This window comes from Procambarus clarkii, chromosome 81, assembly GCF_040958095.1.
Source record: "Procambarus clarkii isolate CNS0578487 chromosome 81, FALCON_Pclarkii_2.0, whole genome shotgun sequence".
Classification (NCBI taxonomy): domain Eukaryota; kingdom Metazoa; phylum Arthropoda; class Malacostraca; order Decapoda; family Cambaridae; genus Procambarus; species Procambarus clarkii.
The window spans coordinates 25,071,835-25,095,962 of record NC_091230.1 but is presented as its reverse complement, the minus strand read 5'-3'; the positions used below and the strand labels follow the sequence as shown (position 1 = coordinate 25,095,962).

Sequence of the window (24,128 nt, the reverse complement as noted above, 5' to 3'; positions counted from 1 at the left end):
ACAGAGTGCCTGGTGTGGTAGTGGTGGTGGTGGTGGTGAACAGAGTGCCTGGTGTGGTGGTGGTGGTGGTGAACAGAGTGCCTGGTGTGGTAGTGGTGGTGGTGAACAGAGTGCCTGGTGTGGTAGTGGTGGTGGTGGACAGAGTGCCTGGTGTGGTGGTGGTGGTGGTGAACAGAGTGCCTGGTGTGGTAGTGGTGGTGGTGAACAGAGTGCCTGGTGTGGTAGTGGTGGTGGTGGTGGTGAACAGAGTGCCTGGTGTGGTGGTGGTGGTGGTGAACAGAGTGCCTGGTGTGGTAGTGGTGGTGGTAGTGAACAGAGTGCCTGGTGTGGTGGTGGTGGTGGTGAACAGAGTGCCTGGTGTGGTAGTGGTGGTGGTGAACAGAGTGCCTGGTGTGGTAGTGGTGGTGGTGAACAGAGTGCCTGGTGTGGTGGTGGTGGTGGTGAACAGAGTGCCTGGTGTGGTAGTGGTGGTGGTGAACAGAGTGCCTGGTGTGGTGGTGGTGGTGGTGAACAGAGTGCCTGGTGTGGTAGTGGTGGTGGTGGTGGTGAACAGAGTGCCTGGTGTGGTGGTGGTGGTGGTGAACAGAGTGCCTGGTGTGGTAGTGGTGGTGGTGGTGGTGGACTGAGTGCCTGGTGTGGTAGTGGTGGTGGTGAACAGAGTGCCTGGTGTGGTAGTGGTGGTGGTGGTGGCTGGAGGTGCAACTCGTGAGGCTCTGGTTGTATAAACATGACGGCTGTTGCCACAACACACTTACATTCAGCGCCTTCACAGGAACGTCGCAGTTTTGAGGGTTATTTTTTTAAACCCGTACTGAGAACATGGTGCAGTTGTATGGGAGGAGTGAAGGGAGGAGTTGTGCACACCAGAATACACGGTATACTACGAGTGACTTGAAATACTGTCAGGATAGTCAAAGGGAAGGGGCCTCGTAGCCTGGTGGATAGCGCGCAGGATTCGTAATTCTGTGGCGCGGGTTCGATTCCCGCACGAGGCAGAAACAAATGGGCAAAGTTTCTTTCACCCTGAATGCCCCTGTTACCTAGCAGTAAATAGGTACCTGGGAGTTAGTCAGCTGTCACGGGCTGCTTCCTGGGGGTGGAGGCCTGGTCGAGGACCAGGCCGCGGGGACACTAAAAAGCCCCGAAATCATCTCAAGATAACCTCAAGATTACTTGGTGAAGGAAGGAAAGCCAATGCTTGGTGAAGGAAAGTAAGTTCAGGATGAACTGAACGAACTCTTAGAATTGAACACAAGTACAGTTACGAACCCAGATGTCATCTCTCTAAAATGATTTTAAAGACTAAATGAGAAACAGAAATTTGCGTAAACTCTCTCCCAAGACCTTGCGTCTGTCGTACCACGCAGTACTACCGTGGAACATTCGCCTGAAGTATAAAACCAAACTAGGAAAGGTCTAGAGACCTCTCAGTTACAGCCCCGCTCCCGTGCCAGGGTAAGTCCACTACGGACTCATATCACCATAACCCGTGATTCTTGCAACATTTTGTTCCGAGTAACTGAATCTAAAACAATGAGGCTATGCAATGAGGCTCTTCCATAACTGAACTATGAGGAAACGCTGAGGGAAGTGAACCTCCCCCACCCCACTTGAAAAGAGAATCTATGAGACATGATAGCGACATATAAGATTCTCAGGAGAATCGATAAGGTATATGAAGAGGAAATGTTAGGTATAAGGGAGGGGGTAGAATAAGGGGACTAATCTATGCTTCAAGTTTCCAACCAAGTCACTAGGACATTAGAAAGAACGTTTTCAGCATAATAGCGAGTACATGGAATGGACTAGAGGGAAAAATAATCTAATTCAGTAAGTTATTTACAAAATATATATATGACAAACAGGAGGGTCGGGAGTTATTGCACATGTCAATAACTGGGATGGAGTGACTCGGGAATCAGCGCTTGACCCTGAAAAAATACATTTGGGTGAGTACTACGCGGCTTCTAGGACCACACGTCCCCTAACGCTACATTAAGCATGGCGTTTGAGTCTATTAATTGATACGCAAAAGCCAATAAAATAGCATGGGGTTATTTTCCTGTGGGTGAGCTGGCTGCTTGAGAAGTGGAACCGCGTGAGGGAGGGGGAGGGGGAGGGGGGAGGATGAGTGCCACATAGCCTTTAACCCCCCCCCCCCCCCCCCCCGCTAGTACAGCGATGGGCTTGTACCCGGCCCTGGCGCCTACACCCACCCGTCCAACACCAGCACCACTGCACCACACACCACCAACCCGTCCAACACAAGCACTGTACATAATGAAGGGGTAAGTCGCCTACCGGAGTGAACATAAGGAAAAATACCTAGGTGAAGAGATAAGAGTCTTACTCCAGTGGTACACACACGGCGAATAATGCCAGAACCATATTCAAACTCGGTAAGCATCAGGACAGCCTTCTGGAGTCTTGATAAAGAGGAATGCAGAGCTGTATGGGAGCATACAGGGCTGGGTACTTTGCCCAGCCCTGTCGTGGAGTTTCCATCTCGGTAAGAATAAAGTTATAGAGTGCAAAAGTTTTCAACGGGGCTATCCTAGAAATACGGAGGAGGTGGTACAAAGAAATGTTGAAGGAATCGAAACTATTGACACACTCGTGAACATAAGCCACAGGAACAGTCTGGCATCTGCTTTCTAGACTTCAATCCCACGAGGTATGAAGCTGGGATCGGGTGAAAGGCAAAGAGGGGCCTCGTAGCCTGGTGGATAGCGCGCAGGACTCGTAATTCTGTGGCGCGGGTTCGATTCCCGCACGAGGCAGAAACAAATGGGCAAAGTTTCTTTCACCCTGAATGCCCCTGTTACCTAGCAGTAAATAGGTACCTGGGAGTTAGTCAGCTGTCACGGGCTGCTTCCTGGGGGTGGAGGCCTGGTCGAGGACCGGGCCGCGGGGACACTAAAGCCCCGAAATCATCTCAAGATAACCTCAAGAAAGAAAGTTATGGGTGGAAACCCCCTAATGTACTGCAAGGACATAACGAGCAACTGTGGAAGCTTATTAACGACACTGAGCTGGGAAGAGGGGTTGATGAGGTGGACTTCAACCATGGGTTCAGAAACAGTTACGATAGAACAGGAGGATGTGGACAATAGCAGCAGTACCAGTCGAAAAAAATATTAAGAGACACGCTCCCAGAGCCTGAAGTTCAACCCTTCACAAATAATTGCACATGGACCACACACAAATACACCTGTACTTGTTTGCGCCCATGTTCACGCCTATCTCTACACAATATCCTTATCTATCTCTCTCGATCATGCAAGTTCTTCGCAAATATGATCAAGGATTAAGGTCTTATTTTCTACTTGATATGAGACACCTAATATGATATTTACCATTTGTATATTAAATCACTTAATAATTTAGTGTGTGGCTATATTGTGATAGATTGCGAGGACCGTGGGGCATGTGAAGGAGCTGACCTGGCCTAGGCTGTGGCAGGTTAGAGGACCGTGGGGCATGTGAAGGAGCTGACCTGGCCTAGGCTGTGGCAGGTTAGAGGAACGTGGGGCATGTGAAGGAGCTGACCTGGCCTAGGTTGTGGCAGGTTAGAGGACCGTGGGGCATGTGAAGGAGCTGACCTGGCCTAGGCTGTGGCAGGTTAGAGGACCGTGGGGCATGTGAAGGAGCTGACCTGGCCTAGGCTGTGGCAGGTTAGAGTTCGCCAGAGCGGTGACCTGGCTGGGTGTGGAGCGGCGGCACCTCTCTGTTGGCCGACAAGATAAGGTGGTAGTAGAAGCTGGCGGCCACGCCAATGGAAGCCTCGGAGATACGCTCGTCGTGGCCATGGATAGTGACCATATCCTGGGCGTTCATGAGGAGGGGCACGAAGCGGTAGATGTCGGAGGTCATGTTGAGGTAGTAGCGGGTGTCTGTGTTGCCCACCAGCAGACCTGCGCCACACAACACACTGTCACAAAACATTCACTCACGCCCCGTACTCTCACATACTCCACACTACCAAAATGTTACATTAACTGGTGAAACTCCAAGCCCCACCCTGGTCGCACGCACCACACACACGCTGTGGAAAAATTAAGCTTTGCCTAATCTTCTGATTGCTCAGAGCACTGTTGTGAGCACACTCCCAGCAAGACGGTGAATATTATTAGCACGTCAAAGAAGAATTTACAAACTTTATAGTAAAAATAGTATAATTCAAGTTTAGATGAGACACGTAGACTACTCGTGTCAAGAATGTAGTAATGAGGTTTCTTTAGAAAGTCAAAAAGTAATAACGCAACTATTAACAATAAATTGATTTCCAGTGGCGTGAGAATAATGCGAGAAGAGACCTCCCAGCCACCAGAAGAAGCGGCCGAAAAAGAAGGGACAACACATGGAGGAGATGCAGCATGCTGTTAAATAATCTGAAGAACAGTGTGTAGAGGTAGGTCGCAGCCAACTTATGCACCCTACACAGATTCTGAAACAAGTCTTAGATGATCAAGATGCTAGTATACTGTACTTCCAACCTACGTTATGACAAAGAGAGTGTGGGAGGGGTACCCTAATGGAAGTCCTGCTGCTACTGTTGTTGGTGAGGCCGAAGAGTAGTCTCACTAGCCCACACCATCACTCTGTGGTAGAAACGGATCGCCTGCAAGAACCCAGGGACGGATACACGCTCATTGGGGCCGTGAATTTGTGAGAGGTCATCTTTGTTCATCAGGATGGGGTAGAAGCGGTAGATGCAAGTGGTGAGGTTGTGGTAGTACCCAGAGTCTGTCCTGGCCACCATGATAGCTGAAGGGATACTCACTCTCTCACATTATGCTCTCAAAACAAAAGATAAATTAGGTAGTCAAGGCCATGATGAAGTCAGAGAGCAATGACAAATTAGTGCTGCTGCTGCTGCTATCTTCCTCCTGCACTTTCCTTCACAATAATATTTGTTAGTTCGTCACAGCTGCTTCTGGAATACACACAACTACAGAGAAAACAAAAATGCAACCCACTGGCGATGCACATTTTTGTTAATTTCAATTTTCTTTTTAATATGTTGGTTCTAATGTTTGGACATAAGTGTACATGACGAATCATCTTGAGGTTATCTTGAGATGATTTCGGGGCTTTAGTGTCCCCGCGGCCCGGTCCTCGACCAGGCCTCCACCCCCAGGAAGCAGCCCGTGACAGCTGACTAACACCCAGGTACCTATTTTACTGCTAGGTAACAGGGGCATAGGGTGAAAGAAACTCTGCCCCTTGTTTCTCGCCGGCGCCCGGGATCGAACCCGGGCCCACAGGATCACAAGTCCAGCGTGCTGTCCGCTCGGCCGACCGGCTCCCATATGGTATCAAATACATTTTTAAAGGGCGCTGTATTCAAACGAGACTCGTACGGGAGAAGTGCAACATTCAACATGCATTAATATGACAAGATTCCTCGTGTACAAACATTAAGGCCAAAATATTAACAAATCTTGTGAAATTAACTAATAAACATGCAATGTCAATGAGATGCATTTGTTAACACCCTGTACTTTATAACATCAAATTGGTTAATGTTATCAAAGACATACATCAGCTGTTCACCTACTCTGGTTAATGTTATCAAAGACATACATCAGCTGTTCACCTGCTCTGGTTAATGTTATCAAAGACATACATCAGCTGTTCACCTGCTCTGGTTAATGTTATCAAAGACATACATCAGCTGTTCACCTGCTCTGGTTAATGTTATCAAAGACATACATCAGCTGTTCACCTGCTCTGGTTAATGTTATCAAAGACATACATCAGCTGTTCACCTGCTCTGGTTAATGTTATCAAAGACATACATCAGCTGTTCACCTGCTCCTCACCAGCAAGTTGAAGCACACCTAGGATATTATATTTTGAAACGTTAATATTATTACATAAATAATATTACCCGTTACTGGCAATGGGGGAAAACCAGCCTACACAGAATTGTTTTTTTCCATTATAAACACTTAAACATTCCAGAAATCCTATAGTGCAGCACTTGTGAACTATATACCAGCGAGGCTGGTTTGTGTTCACACAAACTGTAGTGGTTACGAAGCACATTCATCATGTTAATTTACTCGATATCTTACATTTTCTGTTAGACTGACAGTAGTGAAAACTACAGATGACTGGACAAATTATCAAGTAGTTTAATGAACTGACATTTACTGAACTATTTCGGAGATTGAGCAAATATATGATTATACTTATAGCAAATACTTGATATCTTACATTTTCTGTTAGACTGACAGTAGTGAAAACTACAGATGTCTGGACAAATTATCAAGTAGTTTAATGAACTGAAATTTACTGAACTATTTCGGAGATTGAGCAAATATATGATTAAGAAGATTAAGAAATATATGATTACGATACGGCCAGGAGCAGTGTCGTAAAGATCACTAGACCTGCAGTTATTTGTTGTAATTGTTATGAAGGGCGGGTAGGGGGTGGTGGGGGGGGGGGGGACAAGGGGGTGACAGACCTGGTGCTGTGATGGCTGACGGGAAGTGGTGGTGGATGGCGGCGGTGATGAGGCGCCAGCCCGCTACCTCTGGCCCGTACGGTGACACCGGGTGCGCCTCCAAGTAATCCTGCACAGTCAGCTGTGATCCACAAGCACACATGCGGGGGAAAAAAAAACAACGATATACATAAACAAATCCACAAGGGCCGTGACGAGGATTCGAACCCAAGTCTGTGAGCCATATACATATATGTATCTACCAAGTTCAAGTATGTTTATTGAGATAAGCAATAAATACATCTCAAAGGGATAGAGTAGCTTAGGCTATTTCTACCCCCCTCTGTATCTACCATATACATATATTGAAAATCAATATATTTTTTGTAATAGACTCAATTAATATATTAGATCTCAACCTTATTATACTCGTATGTTTTTTGTTTGATATATTTAGTAATGTATACACTATGAATGTTTTGACCAGAGGCATTCAAGAGACGCCCTCGTATAATGACGCACAAAATAATGTAAATCTTGAGGTTATCTTGAGATGGTTTCGGGGCTTTTAGTGTCCCCGCGGCCCGGTCCTCGACCAGGCCTCCACCCCCAGGAAGCAGCCCGTGACAGCTGACTAACACCCAGGTACCTATTTTACTGCTAGGTAACAGGGGCATAGGGTGAAAGAAACTCTGCCCATTGTTTCTCGCCGGCGCCTGGGATCGAACCCAGGACCACAGGATCACAAGCCCAGTGTGCTGTCCGCTCGGCCGACCGGCTCCCAGATCTGTATAATCTGGTACAGATTATACAATAAATCATAGTGCCTGAGAAATTATTTACTATCGATGGTGAAAACTCTATCAGACATCCTCTGGTCATACTGGTCATACATCGTGTCATACATCGTCATACATCGTGTCATACTGAAATTTACTTAGCAATTTAGTTTGTCACAGCTGCTTTTGGAATACACATCGTAACTACAGAGTTAAAGAAAAAATGCAACCCATTGGCAATGCACCTTTTCTTTTAAAGTACCAATAAACTACCATAAGGAGGCCTGGTCGAGGACCGGGCCGCGGGGTCGCTAAGCCCCAGAATCACCTCAAGGTAACGTACAAAGATTATCAAACTTACTTCTACAGGGACTCCAGACCCCCCCCCCCAAACATGGATGTCTGACCCCTTATGTGAACTCCTGATCCAGTTACGTCCCCCCCCCCCATCTACTGTCCCCCACACATCTACTCCTGTCCCCCCAACACATCTCCTGTCCCCCACATCTACTACTGTCCACCCACATCTACTCCTGTCCTCCCCCCCACACATCTACTCCTGTCCCCCCCACACATCTACTCCTGTCCCCCCCACACATCTACTCCTGTCCCCCCCCACACATCTACTCCTGTCCCCCCACACATCTACTCCTGTCCCCCCCACACATCTACTCCTGTCCCACCCACACATCTACTCCTGTCCCCCCCACATCTACTCCTGTCCCCCCCACACATCTACTCCTGTCCCCTCCCACACATCTACTCCTGTCCCCCCACACATCTACTCCTGTCCCCCCCACACATCTACTCCTGTCCCCCCACACATCTACTCCTGTCCCACCCCCACATCTACTCCTGTCCCTCCCACATCTACTCCTGTCCCTCCCACATCTACTCCTGTCCCTCCCACATCTACTCCTGTCCCTCCCACATCTACTCCTGTCCCCCCACACATCTACTCCTGTCCCTCCCACATCTACTCCTGTCCCTCCCACATCTACTCCTGTCCCTCACCTGCACTTCCAACCCCCATTTGTACACTCCCACACCACTGCACAGGCTATAGACATAACCTATTCAGTGATTCCGTGTTTGGTGTTGTGGTTGGGGAGGTGTTGTGGTTGGGGAGGTGTTGTGGTTGGGGAGGTGTTGTGGTTGGGGAAGTGTTGTGGTTGGGGAAGTGTTGTGGTTGGGGAGGTGTTGTGGTTGGGGAGGTGTTGTGGTTGGGGAGGTGTTGTGGTTGGGGAGGTGTTGTGGTTGGGGAGGTGTTGTGGTTGGGGAGGTGTTGTGGTTGGGGAGGTGTTGTGGTTGGGGAGGTGTTGTGGTTGGGGAGGTGTTGTGGTTGGGGAGGTGTTGTGGTTGGGGAGGTGTTGTGGTTGGGGAGGTGTTGTGGTTGGGGAGGTGTTGTGGTTGGGGAGGTGTTGTGGTTGGGGAGGTGTTGTGGTTGGGGAGGTGTTGTGGTTGGGGAGGTGTTGTGGTTGTGCAGGTTGCGCAGTCTGTGTAGTGTGGTGGTGAGAGGGTTGCAAGGTCGGGAAATTGAGGGGGGAGGGGGAGTTACCTTACACAGTGGCATTCGAGCCCAATGGGGGTAAGATAGTTTTAATAATAATGATCCCTAAATACAAGAGGTAAGTAGTGTCAAGTTACAAAAGTTGGCGAGACCTGGCAGTTGCAGCACTGGATCAATATATATATATATATATAGATATATATATATATATATATATATATATATATATATATATATATATATATATATATATATATATATATATAATATGCAGTAAGGGACGAAAGCCAGTGGAAGCGAATGTATTTTGTTAAGGTTTTCTATAATATTATGTAATACTATATTTGCTAAATAATTTTGTTAAACACACGTTTTGTAGTTAACAATGGCGCCTGACAGCTGGGTGGACAGCGTTTCGGATTCGTAGTCCTGAGGTTCCGGGTTCGATCCCCGGTGGAGGCGGAGACAAATGGGCAGTTTCTTTCACCCTGATGCCTCTGTTACCTAGCAGTAAATAGGTACCTGGGCGTTAGACAGCTACTACGGGCTGCTTCCTGGGGGTGAAGGCCTAGTCGAGGACCGGACCGCGGGGACACTAAGCCACGAAATCGTCTCAAGATAACCTCAAGATATAACGAGGAGGGGATATGAGGGAAGTGTAACGGGGGAGACATCTCCCGTCACGCAGGGTGCAGTCGCACCTCCACAGATCTCCAGTATCAGCTAATGATACTGGTAATGGCTCAAAAGTTACCACCACTTACGGGCTATTCATGCCCGTGCCACCTTTTGGGTGGCTTAATCTTCATCAATCAATCAGGGAAGTAGTATAATTCTACTGGTACAAAGGTGTCTCTTATTATCAACAGGTGGGCTTGTGAAGAGACACTTCACGTGCACCTGGAATTCTTGGTGACTCGGATACTTTTGATATCGTTCGCCTTATGCGTTTTTGTTCTCGTATTGGCATCCTTGGTGATATTTAGCGCCCTCTGATTATTCCGCACATTTGATGAGCTATGGCGGTGTGTCCACTCACAAGATGAGTGGCGCTGCCCAATAAACTCGCCCCTCGGGGCAAAATTTAAATTTAAAAAATTTGATGGTGCTACATAGCCTTCCCGGTTTGGTGCCTTCTTTTGATAATTACTAACTTCATGTGCATCTGGCACACGTTTTCCCAGTATTCCTTCTCTATACACCCACTAGGCGCCAGGCACGACTGCTCCCCCAAGACTAGCACCAGACTTTACGAGTAGTGGAAGGCTCCGTGTGGTGGAGTCCCCTGGCGAGGCACGCCACACCTTATAGTAAAAAATAGTAAGGAACAAAACACACACAAGCAGCAATTTTCATTCCAGTTGTGCTTAGGATAAAGGGAAAGCACAAGGAGATTGCCATGTAGTAATAATTGAGGAGCTGAGGAGCTCCATGTGGTTTTGCAAACATGGACGTAATATGGGTTGTCAGGTGTAAGGCTGGAAGACATAGCAGTTTAGAGATGGTTAAGAATGGTATTGATAGGACGTTGTGATGAAGATAATAGACGTTACATGGTTATAGTGTGTTGATGCAAATTATATGGCCCTTGCATATATGGCCTGGTGTGTGGATGCCGAACAAGTGGCCCGGAATGTGATGATGTGGCTGTATGGACTGTGGATAGGTGGCCGAAGAATGTACGGATGCAGCCATGTATACTGTGGCCATGTATACTCGCGTAATGTGCAGCAGTAGTTTTGTGCCCACTAGGGTTACTAAAATAAGAGCTGTTACAGTGGAGTTGGCGCCCCAGAACAAGGGTGTGCCAAGACAGTAGCATGGTCCCTGGGGGGTATAAGGGGGCGCGACGACAAGACCCACCACCCAGGGCCTCTAACAACACCTATTCTGGAATTTGTACCCTAGAACGGAACATGCAATATTGTTAGACATTTGACAACAATGCTTGAAGATACAGCCAGGATCCCGTCGAGATTACTGTAAATCGTATGGACTATCAACCTGGGGCGATCAGGACGTGCTGTGGAAGCAGCAGAAGATAGGGAGCCAGATGTGGTTCAATGGATACTTTCACAGGTTACACGAGTCACGCATGTATTTATGGTGGATACAGCTGCTGACATGTAATCTGATGACAATTTTAGTTAGACAATATACAAACCAGTTTTAGATGATACCACGCACAAAACCTTTTGGTACTTATACCAGGGAAAAGTGTAACTTTGTACACTTTCCAGATCCCAGCACCAAAGAGCCGGAGCTCAACCCCTGCAAGCACAACTAGTTAAGTACACGGGCTGCTTCCTGTGTGTGTGTGTGTGTGTGTGTGTGTGTGTGTGTGTGTGTGTGTGTGTGTGTGTGTGTGTGTGTGTGTGTATGAGCAAGCTGATCAGAATTACATTTCATCTTTGCAAACACACATTAATCATATGTATAAAATAACATACATTTATGTCACAAACTGTGGTCGACATATATGTTTATGAATGTAGGTTAGGTTAGCATTTTAAAAACACTACAATCACCTTCTGTGGTTAATTGTTAAAAAAAATCACTGAACTATGTGTATAACAGATCTCTAACCCTGTCAATAAAAGACAGAAGAAAATGTATATAAGCTGGTTAGCATTGTAAATGTGTGGCCACGTTTGTGGTGTGTGAGAGAGAGAGAGAGAGAGAGAGAGAGAGAGAGAGAGAGTGAGAGAGAGAGTGAGAGAGAGAGAGAGAGAGAGAGAGAGAGAGAGAGTGAGAGAGAGAGTGAGAGAGAGTGAGAGAGAGAGTGAGAGAGAGAGAGAGTGAGAGAGAGAGTGAGAGAGAGAGAGAGAGAGAGAGAGAGAGAGAGAGAGAGAGAGAGAGTGAGAGAGAGAGTGAGAGAGAGAGTGAGAGAGAGAGTGAGAGAGAGAGAGAGAGAGAGAGAGAGAGAGAGAGAGAGAGAGAGAGAGAGAGAGAGAGAGAGAGAGAGAGAGAGAGAGAGAGAGAGTGAGAGAGAGAGTGAGACTGAGACTTGGGAAGGTTTACAGAGGGAGTGGACACCATTATTAACGTACCGTGACAAGGGAGTTATATTATGATACAACACCAGGGAAGGTAGACAATATCACCGTCTTAGTCAACTGACGTGCTAAGGATCAGTCTGTGGAAGTTGGTATTCACTTCGTTCCTCTTGTTGGTAAAAGTGGAGGGAGGAAGGAGGGCCTTGACGGGATGGCCTAGAAGGGGTGTGTGTGTGGAGGGAAGTAGAGACAAGGGTGAGGGAGTGGAGGGAGGAAGGAGGGCCTTGACGGGATGGCCTAGAAGGGGTGTGTGTGTGGAGGGAAGTAGAGACAAGGGTGAGGGAGTGGAGGGAGGAAGGAGGGCCTTGACGGGATGGCCTAGAAGGGGTGTGTGTGGGGAGGGAAGTAGAGACAAGGGTGAGGGAGTGGAGGGAGGAAGGAGGGCCTTGACGGGATGGCCTAGAAGGGGTGTGTGTGGGGAGGGAAGTAGAGAGAAGGGTGAGGGAGTGGAGGGAGGAAGGAGGGCCTTGACGGGATGGCCTAGAAGGGGTGTGTGTGTGGAGGGAAGTAGAGACAAGGGTGAGGGAGTGGAGGGAGGAAGGAGGGCCTTGACGGGATGGCCTAGAAGGGGTGTGTGTGTGAAGGGAAGTAGAGACAAGGGTGAGGGAGTGGACATAGAAACAAATGGAGCACAATATAATAATTATGCGAGGATCAGGGGATGTTAAGACAGAGGTGCGTGTGTGTTACCCTGCTGTAAGGTGGTGGCAGAGTGGTGTAATGAATATAAATAGTTAGGGAGATCAATACTTGAACGGCTTACGGGATATTCGTGCCCGTGCCACACCTCTTGGGTGGCTTAATCCTCATCAATCGATATTTTAACAAGACTTGGGTAAACCACGCAGCAGCCTAGGCACTGACCTTAACAGAGGGGTCGTTGATGATATGGTGGTCGTAGTCGATGACTTCCTCTAAGCTTTGGGCCGGGTGGATGCGATGATTAATGATGGCGCTGGCTGATACTGGCACCACGTTCTCCTGTATCACACAGTCTTTCAGTGTCAGGTTTAGTGTCTACACACACACTTTATATAATTATATATATTTTATATAAACACACGATGCCAAGTGCAACACGCAATAGAGTCCAGATGCAACTGCACTCACAGAAACAAAACTACAGTAATCATAAAGGCAGTCTTCCCTCATAACTACCATGTACATAGGAAGGAGAGAGGAGATGGTAAGTGGCCTTTGTCAGTCAGGAAATGGGGATGGTATTCCTCTAGGCTGTGAGGAAGTCAGATTACATAACGGGCACTAAAATAGAGGGACCCAATAGTAACAGTGATAATAGCAACAGATGTAACCCCCACAAAGTGACAGGATACACATGCACGAGGGATACAAAAGTAAAGCATGTTACCAGCGGGATCCTACAGGGTACAGGGGTAGGTACTACCCTGGAAACACAAACCGAAACTGTCTCTATTTTCCGCTTGTTACAACTTGTAATAAAGTTGTTACATCTTGGCTTAACGTGTTTATGACGTATTAGAACGTTGTTACAACTTGCTATATTGGTTGTTATAACTGGTTAGGTGTTAAAACTTGTTCGAACGTTGTACCAACGTCGTAGTTTCGGTGTGTGTTTGGCGGGTCTAAGCACCTATCTTGTTTCTTATTTATGTCAGTGATCATTCATTAGCTCCTTCCTATCACTGTTTGCCGATACACAAATTGGATCGACTAAAAGAATGGTCAAACAAGTGGATACTAGATTTTACATCAAAATGCAAAGCAATTTAAATGAAAGCCGAGATTGATTTCACATCAAACCTGTTTGCCATAACCCACAACAAATGGATATCGTCAGTTGCATACATAAGGTTGGTCAACATAAGATTTGCCTTTATAGGTATGACGAGTGAGGCCTGTGTATACCACGTATGTCAGACCCATTCTGGTATATGCGGCACCAGTGTTGTGTTCTTGTTTCGTTAAATACAAAACAAAGCTGCAGATGTAAGCCATCACACTAGCCTCCCAAGGGCCGAGAGATACAAGTTAAAATTAAACATCACTTGATTGGAAGATAACAGATCTGGAAGAGGAGACATGATTACCACATTCAAAATTATCATAGGATTATATTGGGCCATTTAAAATCGGTGGTACAACCCATGTAAAGGAACAAAAGGGAGGGGTTAGAAGGAAATTTATTACTTAAATGAACTATAACAAAGTTACGAATGAAGAAATGGAAAATGATGAAAAGTAATGGAGGAAAACCATACCCAGCTTTAATTACAGGTATACCAGAGCCCAATTAGCCTCGATTACCTGTACACCCGTTAATTAACGGTAGACACACAGGACTATACCCACCAAACACACACCGAAACTACGACGTTGCTACAACGTTCGAGCAAGTTTTAACACCACCTAACCAGTTATAACAACTAATATAGCAAGTTGTAACAACGTTCCAATACGTCATAAACACGTTAAGCCAAGATGTAACAACTTTATTTCAAGTTGTAACAAGCGGAAAATAGAGACAGTTACGGTTTGTGTTTCCAGGACTAGAGAGCTGGAACCCAGCCACCCTCAACACACTTTAGCCAAGCCCAATCAGGTTATCACTGACCTTAACACCGGCGCGGACGATGGTGACGGAGGTGGTAGTGCGGATGGTGGCGTCCGAGTCCCGCTTCCTCGACATGATGGCCTCCATCAGGGGCTTGAAGAGCCACAAGTTGGCGTAGATCATCTTGTGCGGCCACGACGCCTGCCGGCCACACACACACACACACACATGATAATTGTTTACACCGGCCTCCTGTTAATGTGGACACGGAGCGAGCACACGACTCGCCCTCTGTTTTAAAGGGTATAGCCCGAGTGGCGGTACCCCGGAGGGCAGAGTCATGGCTTGGGTGATAGGAGGGGAACTGTGCCATGGCTTGGGTGCTGGCGAGGGACATGGCTTGGGTGGTGGCAGAGGGACATGGCTTGGGTGGTGGCAGGGGGACATGGCTTGGGTGGTGGTAGAGGGACATGGCTTGGGTGGTGGCAGGGGGACATGGCTTGGGTGGTGGCAGGGGGACATGGCTTGGGTGGTGGCAGAGGGACATGGCTTGGGTGGTGGCAGAGGGACATGGCTTGGGTGGTGGCAGAGGGACAAGGCTTGGGTGGTGGCAGAGGGACATGGCTTGGGTGGTGGCAGAGGGACATGGCTTGGGTGGTGGCAGAGGGACATGGCTTGGGTGGTGGCAGAGGGACATGGCTTGGGTGGTGGCAGAGGGACATGGCTTGGGTGGTGGCAGAGGGACATGACATGGGTGGTGGCAGGGGGACATGGCTTGGGTGGTGGCAGAGGGACATGGCTTGGGTGGTGGCAGAGGGACAAGGCTTGGGTGGTGGCAGAGGGACATCAATCCCGTCATAATGTTAAATCTAATTCAGTCGCGAACTGATAAGTTCAGTTTTGAACCATAAAAATCCATCTGAATCAGAGTTACACGGTAGAGAACTTTTAACACGGAACTTGAACTTTTCTAACACGGTAGAAAAAAGTCAAGCTAGTCCATGGTCACTTTGAATCTTTATAGAATCGGAGCAGCATTAGTTGGGTAGTACTGACCTTGGGAGCCAAGTAGGTGAAGAGGTCGAAGGCGGGCCCTCTGCCGAACATGGAGGGATGTCTATAGTGGCCCAGGTTATAGACGGCAGAGGCGAGACGGGTGACGGCAGCGTCTCTAGGCGGCATCGACGAATGCCCGCCCTCGCCCTCCACTTCCATCTTCAGCGTCAGGTAGCCCTTCTCCGTCACGCCGATCCTGAGGGCACGGCAACAAGTCGGCCACGTCAGCGAGCAACTTCTTGTCTATATCTCAAGCAACCTGGACCCGGATTCACGAAGTAGTTACGCAAGCACTTACGAGTAAGTAATTATCAAAGAAGGCACCAAGTCGGGAAGGATATGTAACAAGCACTTGCGAACCTGTACATCTTTTCTCAGTCCTTGGCGCCTTTGTAAACAATTATTACACAGTTAATGAGCTCCGAAGCACCAGGAGGCTGTTTATAACAATAACAACAGTTGATTGGGAAGTTTTCACGCTTGTAAATTATTTATGAAATGTAACCAAAGCTGTCAAAGATTGAGGAAAGATGGACACGTTCGTAAGTACTTGCGTAACTGCTTCGTGAATCTGGCTCCTGGTCATCTTCAACTCTCGACTGAAACTGAAGAGTTCGTAAGATCCTCTAACACGTAGTTTATACGTTCTTTGATTGAATTTTATTGTGCATAAAAATGAGGTGATTATTGCATATTTTTGGAGTACTCATTTCATTGCTTGTGATATAAGAAACTTAACTACTCAAACGCACTTTCATATCTTTAAACAGAAAAAAATATTAATTCATTCTCTCACATACACAGATGGAAGATATGATCACGACATACAAATCCCTCAAAATGATCTCTTAGTGGACAGGAACCCGGCGGCTTGTCGAAAGTTCTCCCTCCCCATTCTTCCCGTTTTTTGTTTTCCCGAGTGAATTTTAAACTGACGTAATGTCTTGGCATTTACTGGTTTGACGGGTAGGGGGTTCCATGGGTTTATTACCGTATGGATGATAACGCATCTCCTGTTTTGTCCTACATTGTGGCTTGTTGAGCTTGAAGCGCTAGTCCTCCTTGTGTGAGTTACAAAATGGTCCTGCTAAAGAGGAGGTCTTGAGTAGTATCTTCAAATTTCTTCAGTAAGATAAGGTCCTTCCTCCTCCCTGAGGCGACCCATGGTCCCCAACACATGGGAGAGTCCGCCCACGGGGGTCCCCGCAAGTCCCGACGCACACCAAGACCAATTGTGAAGGGGAGCGACGGACTAATGACGGCTTGAGCAAGGGCCCCGTGTAATGATGTTGAGGGCAGGACGGTCTGAGGAGGGTGCAGGAGAGGGCTCTGGGTGTAGGACAGGTTGGGGCGCAGAAAGACTGGGGGCGCAGTGAGGGTCGTGGGCGTAGGGCGGGATTGGGGCGTAGGACGGGACTGGACGGGCTGGCGAGGAGGTGAATGTAGGCCTAATTAAATGAAAGGATTGTTGCAGAATGGTTGAGGTTGATATACAAGGTTGAGGTTGATGTAGTTTCGACGGCAACAATAAAAAAATTGTTAGTTACATCTACACTACAATAGAATATGTCCGTTTGACTGGATGTTTAAAGTTGGAGGCCACACGGTTGGGACGAACCTCACATAAATTGGCAGAGGGAAAGGTCTGAGGGATGGAATGAACAGATTGGTCTGGGTCGCCAGAATTCAAAAGGTAACAGGGTGCCAGGGTCACATTCAAACCCCTACCACCATTTTTGGCACTGTCCCCCAGTTACACAGTTAAATATTTTCGAAAACAAAACTAAATTTTGTTTATAACAATATTCACCATTATTCACTGATCTCGCAAACATTAACAAATTTCCTGCGGTCAATAATTTGCCCATAATGACCATAGTATGTACTTGTACCTTTTCCACTACCACTCCACACGATGGGTATAGGTGCACAATAAATGAACTTAACCGTGATAGGCCTACAGTTTTATTACACGTGTAAAGCGAGGACATATATTGAGCCTCCGTGTAACAAGCCTACAGTACACTCCTCTACCCCTGAAATATAGAGCAGTCGGGGACTCGTCGAGTGAGCGCGCGCGCACGCACACAAACAAACACACACACACACACACACACACACACACACACACACACACACACACACACACACACACACACACACACACACACACTCTGGCCTCACGTAACCTGGATAAAACATTCAGGAGAGACGCGCCAGCACGAGGTCGCCAGGCACTGGCCGAGTTGTCTGCCTCCACGACGCGACTCTAGGCACACTGTCACAGGTGCCCGGCTGTGACTCAACCTCCACGACACGACTCTAGGCACACTGTCACAGGTGCCCGGCTGTGACTCAACCTCCACGACACGGACACAGTGTCACGGGTGACGTCCATTCAACGAGGTGTACGGCAGGGAATTAACCCCACAACTGACGACTTGTAGAAACTAGTATCCTGGCAGGGAATTAACCCCACAACTGACGACTTGTAGAAACTAGTATCCTGGCAGGGAATTAACCCCACAACTGACGACTTGTAGAAACTAGTATCCTGGCAGGGAATTAAGCCTGATGACTTGTAGAGACTAGTATCCTGGCAGGGAATTAAGCCCACAACTGACGACTTGTAGAGACTAGTATCCTACCATGAACGTGAAACATGGGTTTCCAGCAGATGATTCTAGTGTGCGAGCAGCAAGTGCAGGGGGACGAGTAGGGCAAGGTAGGAGGTAGAGGAAGACAGTGGGGGTGAGAGGTGGGTACTCACATGGCGGTGGGAACTGGGATCCCTGGGATGACTTTATCAAGCACTGGCATGCCTTCGTCCAGCACGAAGTCGAGCTGCACTCCGCGTCCCTGCAGCAGCCTGGCGATGTGGCCAGCGCCGTCACGACCCCGCACCTATAATGACACACATTATGCAGGCGATGAGTCACAATAACGTGGCTGAAGTATGTTGACCAGACCACACACTAGAAATTGTGAACTGGAGAATGGTCCAGGACGGACCGAAACGTCGTCGTCCCTTCAATTTCTAGTGTGTGGTCTGGTCAACAATTGACACACATTAGTTTGCTGGCGATGCCAAAATTATTAGAAGTATTAAGACAGAAGAGGACAGCTTCAAGAAGACCTGGACAAACCGAAAGAATGGTCGAACAAATGGTTGTTAGAGTTTAACCCAAGGAAATGTAATGTAATGAAGATAGGTGCAGGGAGCAGGAGACCAGATACAGGGCATCATTTGGGAGATGAAGTACTTCAAGAATTAGAGAGAGAAAGACTTGGGGGTTTGATATCATGCCAGACCTGTCCCCTGAAGCCCATATCAAGAGGATAACATCAGCGGCATATGCCAGGTTGGCTAACATAAGAACGGCCTTTAGAAATTTGTGTAAGGAATCATTCAGAACTTTGTATACCACATATGTCAGACCAATCCTGGAGTATGCAGCCCCAGCATGGAGTCCAAATCTAGTCAAGCATAAGACTAAACTGGGAAAGGTTCAAAAGTTTGCCACCATATTAGTACCCGAACTGAGGGATATGAGCTACGAGGAGAAACTACGGGAATTAAACCTCGCGTCACTGGAAGACAAGAGTTAGGGGGGACATGACCACCACATACAAGATTCTCAAAGGCATTTATAGGGTAGATAGACAGACTATTTAACACAAGGGGCACACGCACTAGGGGATACAGGTGGAAATTGAGTGCCCAAATGAGTCAGAGACATTAGAAAGAATTTTTTCAGTGTCAGAGTAGTTGACAAATAGAATGAGAGCCCAGTAGGCTCGGGAACCTGTACATCTGTTGGTTGACAGTTGAGAGGCGGGACCAAAGACCCTGAGCTCAAACCCCCAAGTACAACTAGGTAAGTACTTATGTACTACTGCCCGTAACCTGCCCCAAGAAGCCGTTGTGGGGCCCAACTCAAGTTTATTAAGTCCCATTTCCTGAAAAACGTTCTACTGCCTAAGTAAGAACTTGTGCAAGTCAATCCGGGCCAGGGAGGCAGTTAGGCAGCACTGCGAGTGGTGAATCCAAACCCCGGAAATGCACATTAATGATAGCGGATGGAGCATGCAGCCCAAAATAGAATGCAGGATTAGTGAAAAAGGGTACCAGTGTGAAGGAACAGTCCTTCAAGTAATATTGGTCCATAGTGGAGGGACAGAAGCAGCAGGTGGTTGTTGTTGTTATAGATTCAGCTACTCGGAACACGTTCCAAGTAGCACGGGCTATGGTGAGCCCGTAACTTACCTGGCACAGGAGCGGGGCAAGTAGCACGGGCTATGGTGAGCCCGTAGTGGACTTACCTGGCACAGGAGCGGGGCAAGTAGCACGGGCTATGGTGAGCCCGTAACTTACCTGGCACAGGAGCGGGGCAAGTAGCACGGGCTATGGTGAGCCCGTAACTTACCTGGCACAGGAGCGGGGCAAGTAGCACGGGCTATGGTGAGCCCGTAACTTACCTGGCACAGGAGCGGGGCAAGTAGCACGGGCTATGGTGAGCCCGTAACTTACCTGGCACAGGAGCGGGGCAAGTAGCACGGGCTATGGTGAGCCCGTAACTTACCTGGCACAGGAGCGGGGCAAATGTCGAGCAGCAGGTGTAAACACACGGTAATGAACGGGGGGGGGGGGGTGGAGGGGGGAGGCAGGTGTTAGGGAAGGAACGAACAAAGGAGAGATTGGTATAAGGTCACTAGAAGACAGGTGAGAGAGAGTAGGGACAGGTGAAGGAAGGGTCTAGAGGATGTAGTGAAGGAGGTAGGAGCAGAGGATAAAAAAGGTACGAGGGAGCAGGAGGAAGGAGTAAAAACAAAGGCAGGACTCACCTCTTCATCGTGACCGAAGGCGACGAAGAAGGAGCGTGCGGGCTGGAAGTCACTCTTGGCCAAGTACTGCAGCGCCATTATGATCCCCTGGAACACCAGGAGTGTCTTACTGACTCGCCCCACTACCACGCTATACACCACCCTACCACGCCACACCACCCTCACCACGCCACACCACCCTCACCACGCCACACCACCCTCGCCACGCCACACCACCCTCACCACACCACACCACCCTCACCACGCCACACCACCCTACCACGCCACACCACCCTCACCACGCCACACCACCCTCACCACGCCACACCACCCTCACCACGCCACACCACCCTACCACGCCACACCACCCTCACCACACCACACCACCCTACCACGCCACACCACCCTCACCACACCACACCACCCTCACCACACCACACCACACCACCCTCACCACGCCACACCACCCTCACCACGCCACACCACCCTCACCACGCCACACCACCCTCGCCACGCCACACCACCCTCACCACGCCACACCACCCTCACCACACCACACCACACCACCCTCACCACGCCACACCACCCTCACCACGCCACACCACCCTCACCACGCCACACCACCCTCGCCACGCCACACCACCCTCACCACGCCACACCACCCTCACCACACCACACCACACCACCCTCACCACGCCACACCACCCTCACCACGCCACACCACCCTACCACGCCACACCACCCTCGCCACACCACACCACCCTCACCACGCCACACCACCCTCACCACGCCACACCACCCTCGCCACGCCACACTACACCACCCTCACCACGCCACACCACCCTACCACGCCACACCACCCTCGCCACACCACACTACCCTCACCACGCCACACCACCCTCACAACGCCACACCACCCTCACCACGCCACACCACCCTCACCACGCCACACCACCCTCACCACGCCACACCACCCTCACCACGCCACACCACCCTCACCACGCCACACCACCCTACCACGCCACACCACCCTCACCACGCCACACCACCCTCGCCACGCCACACCACCCTCGCCACGCCACACCACCCTCACCACACCACACCACCCTCACCACGCCACACCACCCTCACCACGCCACACCACCCTACCACGCCACACCACCCTCACCACGCCACACCACCCTCACCACGCCACACCACCCTACCACGCCACACCACCCTCACCACGCCACACCACCCTCGCCACGCCACACCACCCTCGCCACGCCACACCACCCTCACCACACCACACCACCCTCACCACGCCACACCACCCTCGCCACGCCACACCACCCTCGCCACGCCACACCACCCTCACCACACCACACCACCCTCACCACGCCACACCACCCTCACCACGCCACACCACCCTCACCACGCCACACCACCCTCACCACGCCACACCACCCTCACCACGCCACACCACCCTCGCCACGCCACACCACCCTCGCCACACCACACTACCCTCACCACGCCACACTACCCTCACCACGCCACACCACCCTCACCACGCCACACCACCCTCACCACGCCACACCACCCTCACCACGCCACACCACCCTCACCACGCCACACCACCCTCACCACGCCACATCACCCTCACCACGCAACACCACCCTCACCACGCCACACCACCCTCACCACGCCACACCACCCTCACCACGCCACACCACCCTCGCCACGCCACACCACCCTCGCCACACCACACTACCCTCACCACGCCACATCACCCTCACCACGCCACACCACCCTCACCACGCCACACCACCCTCACCACGCCACACCACCCTCGCCACACCACACCACCCTCGCCACGCCACACCACCCTCACCACGCCACACCACCCTCACCACGCCACATCACCCTCACCACGCCACATCACCCTCACCACGCCACACCACCCTCGCCACGCCACACCACCCTCGCCACGCCACACTACCCTCACCATCATTACTCACCATAACCCCCAGTTTGTTATCGATGGCGCCTCTGCCCCAGATATACTTGGTCCCGGTGACGGGGTCCGGGAGGATGAGGCCGCCCCACGGGTCATGTGTCCACTTGTCCTCGTCCACGGGCACTACGTCAATGTGACCCATCAGCAGGTATGGCTTCAGCTCCGGTGACCCGCCCTGTACACACACAACCGGGTTACTTTACTCCTCTCAACTTTTGTTTGGAAGTTCAAGACGTAGAAATAATGCATAGTAAGTGTACATCTTCGGATTTTCTAGCAATAATGTGTGCACGCACGGTGATGGAGGTCGGAATAAAGTGATAAAATGAAGAATACACAATGAGGGGGGAAAATGTGTGTGTGAGATAGAGAGAGATAGATATATGAGGACTTGAGACAACACTGAGGCATCTCTGCCGCCACACACTAATATATCATCATATACACAGCCGGGTCTGAAGAAACCCGACAGCCAATTAGCGGGAATCAGACAGAGGAGTTGAGAATGAACTGACAGGTAAGGTAATTATCATGAGAGAGCTATTACCACTATATAATACTTGGAAGGGACGAGGATAAGGATTTAGGATAGGACTGGGGGGTGGGGGGGGGGGGGGGAGGGAGACGTCATCTTATGCGTGGAAGAAGATGACTGAATGGGGGTAGAAATAGCCTAAGCTACTCTATCCCTTTGAGATGTATTTATTGCTTATCTCAATAAACATACTTGAACTTGAACTTGAAGATGACTGAAGGCAGCAAGGAGAGAATATAGAACATTGTCCCACCTGGAGAAGGACCCGGAGCCACTTAACACTTTCCACGGGATGTTAAAGCTAATTAAACAAACTTAAGAGACAAGGAGTCACAATAACGTGGCTGAAATATGTTGACCAGACCACACACTAGAAAGTGAAGGGACGACGACGTTTCGGTCCGTCCTGGACCATTCTCAAGTCGCTTGCGACGGACCGAAACGTCGTCGTCCCTTCACTTTGTAGTGTGTGATTTGGTCAACAGACTTAAAGAGAATGTGTTATAAAACAGTAAAGTTAGGAGACATGATCACCCAGGCGCCGATACTCGCTCTGTAAGCACAAACATGTGAGTACATTCGCTCTCAGCCATTCTCTAATACTGAAAAATTTTAATAGTATGCTGGAAGCAATTTATATATTGATAATTATGGTCATTAGCAGCCGTAACTGCAGTATATACACATTTATAGCCATGTGAAAAATATTTCATATATAAACAATTGAGTATATAGCAGTAGAAGATGGGCCAGCCCAGACACTCCATTTTTTTTTCTACCACAGACGTGGCCACACATTTACAATGCTAACCAGCATATGTACATTTTCTTCTGTCCTCCATGGACAAGGTTAGAGATGTGTTAAACATATAGTTCAGGAATTTATTCAACAATCAACCACCTTCCCGTACTACCCCAGCCTCCGCCCACCCACACACTAGTTCCCTGGCGATAATTTCGGGGCTCAACGTCCCCGCGGCCCGGTCCTCGACCAGGCCTCCAGTTGCAGAAACAAAACTTCCTGGAACATTTGTGAGGAAACACGGAGGCGAGACCCCCTCAAGCAAGACTGGACGTTGTCTTAAAGGAAAACGGAAGTTGGGAATATTGAGTATGAAATACCAATGGGAGGGGGAAGCAAGAGAAGGGAATGACTATTTTCTTGATAGCTTTCCACAAAGACAATTACCAGGTCAGACAATTCTTAGAAAGAATACAATGGAAATAGAACCAAGTGAAAAAATACTAAGGCATGATGGCCTTGTGTTGGCCTTCATAACACAACCTGTCCTCCTACAGCCTGTCCTCCTACCACCTGTCCTCCTACCACCTGTCCTCTTACCACCTGTCCTCCTACCACCTGTCCTCCTACAACCTGTCCTCCT

At 49.3% G+C, this 24,128-nt stretch overlaps 1 protein-coding gene across 10 annotated transcripts in view; it reads right to left on the bottom strand.

Annotated features, from left to right (window-relative positions):
* LOC123773191 (N-fatty-acyl-amino acid synthase/hydrolase PM20D1) overlaps positions 1-24,128 on the bottom strand; it is a 53,431-nt gene that overhangs the window by 4,843 nt on the left and 24,460 nt on the right. For 5 of the 10 annotated variants that reach the window (XM_069315449.1, XM_069315446.1, XM_069315447.1 and 2 more), the window contains 8 exons: positions 22,210-22,383; positions 20,234-20,320; positions 18,159-18,292; positions 15,389-15,584; positions 14,393-14,533; positions 12,664-12,780; positions 6,476-6,596; positions 3,656-3,914 (listed from right to left, as the gene is read on the bottom strand). In XM_069315449.1, the coding sequence (XP_069171550.1) occupies positions 3,676-3,914; positions 6,476-6,596; positions 12,664-12,780; positions 14,393-14,533; positions 15,389-15,584; positions 18,159-18,292; positions 20,234-20,320; positions 22,210-22,383 (1,209 nt within the window). In that variant the 3' untranslated portion in view covers positions 3,656-3,675. Of the gene's footprint in view, positions 1-3,602; positions 3,915-4,500; positions 4,768-5,787; positions 5,844-6,475; positions 6,597-12,663; positions 12,781-14,392; positions 14,534-15,388; positions 15,585-18,158; positions 18,293-20,233; positions 20,321-22,209; positions 22,384-24,128 lie in introns of those variants that run through there. The other 5 variants (XR_011225211.1, XM_045766798.2, XM_045766797.2 and 2 more) reach the window with 5 other exon arrangements.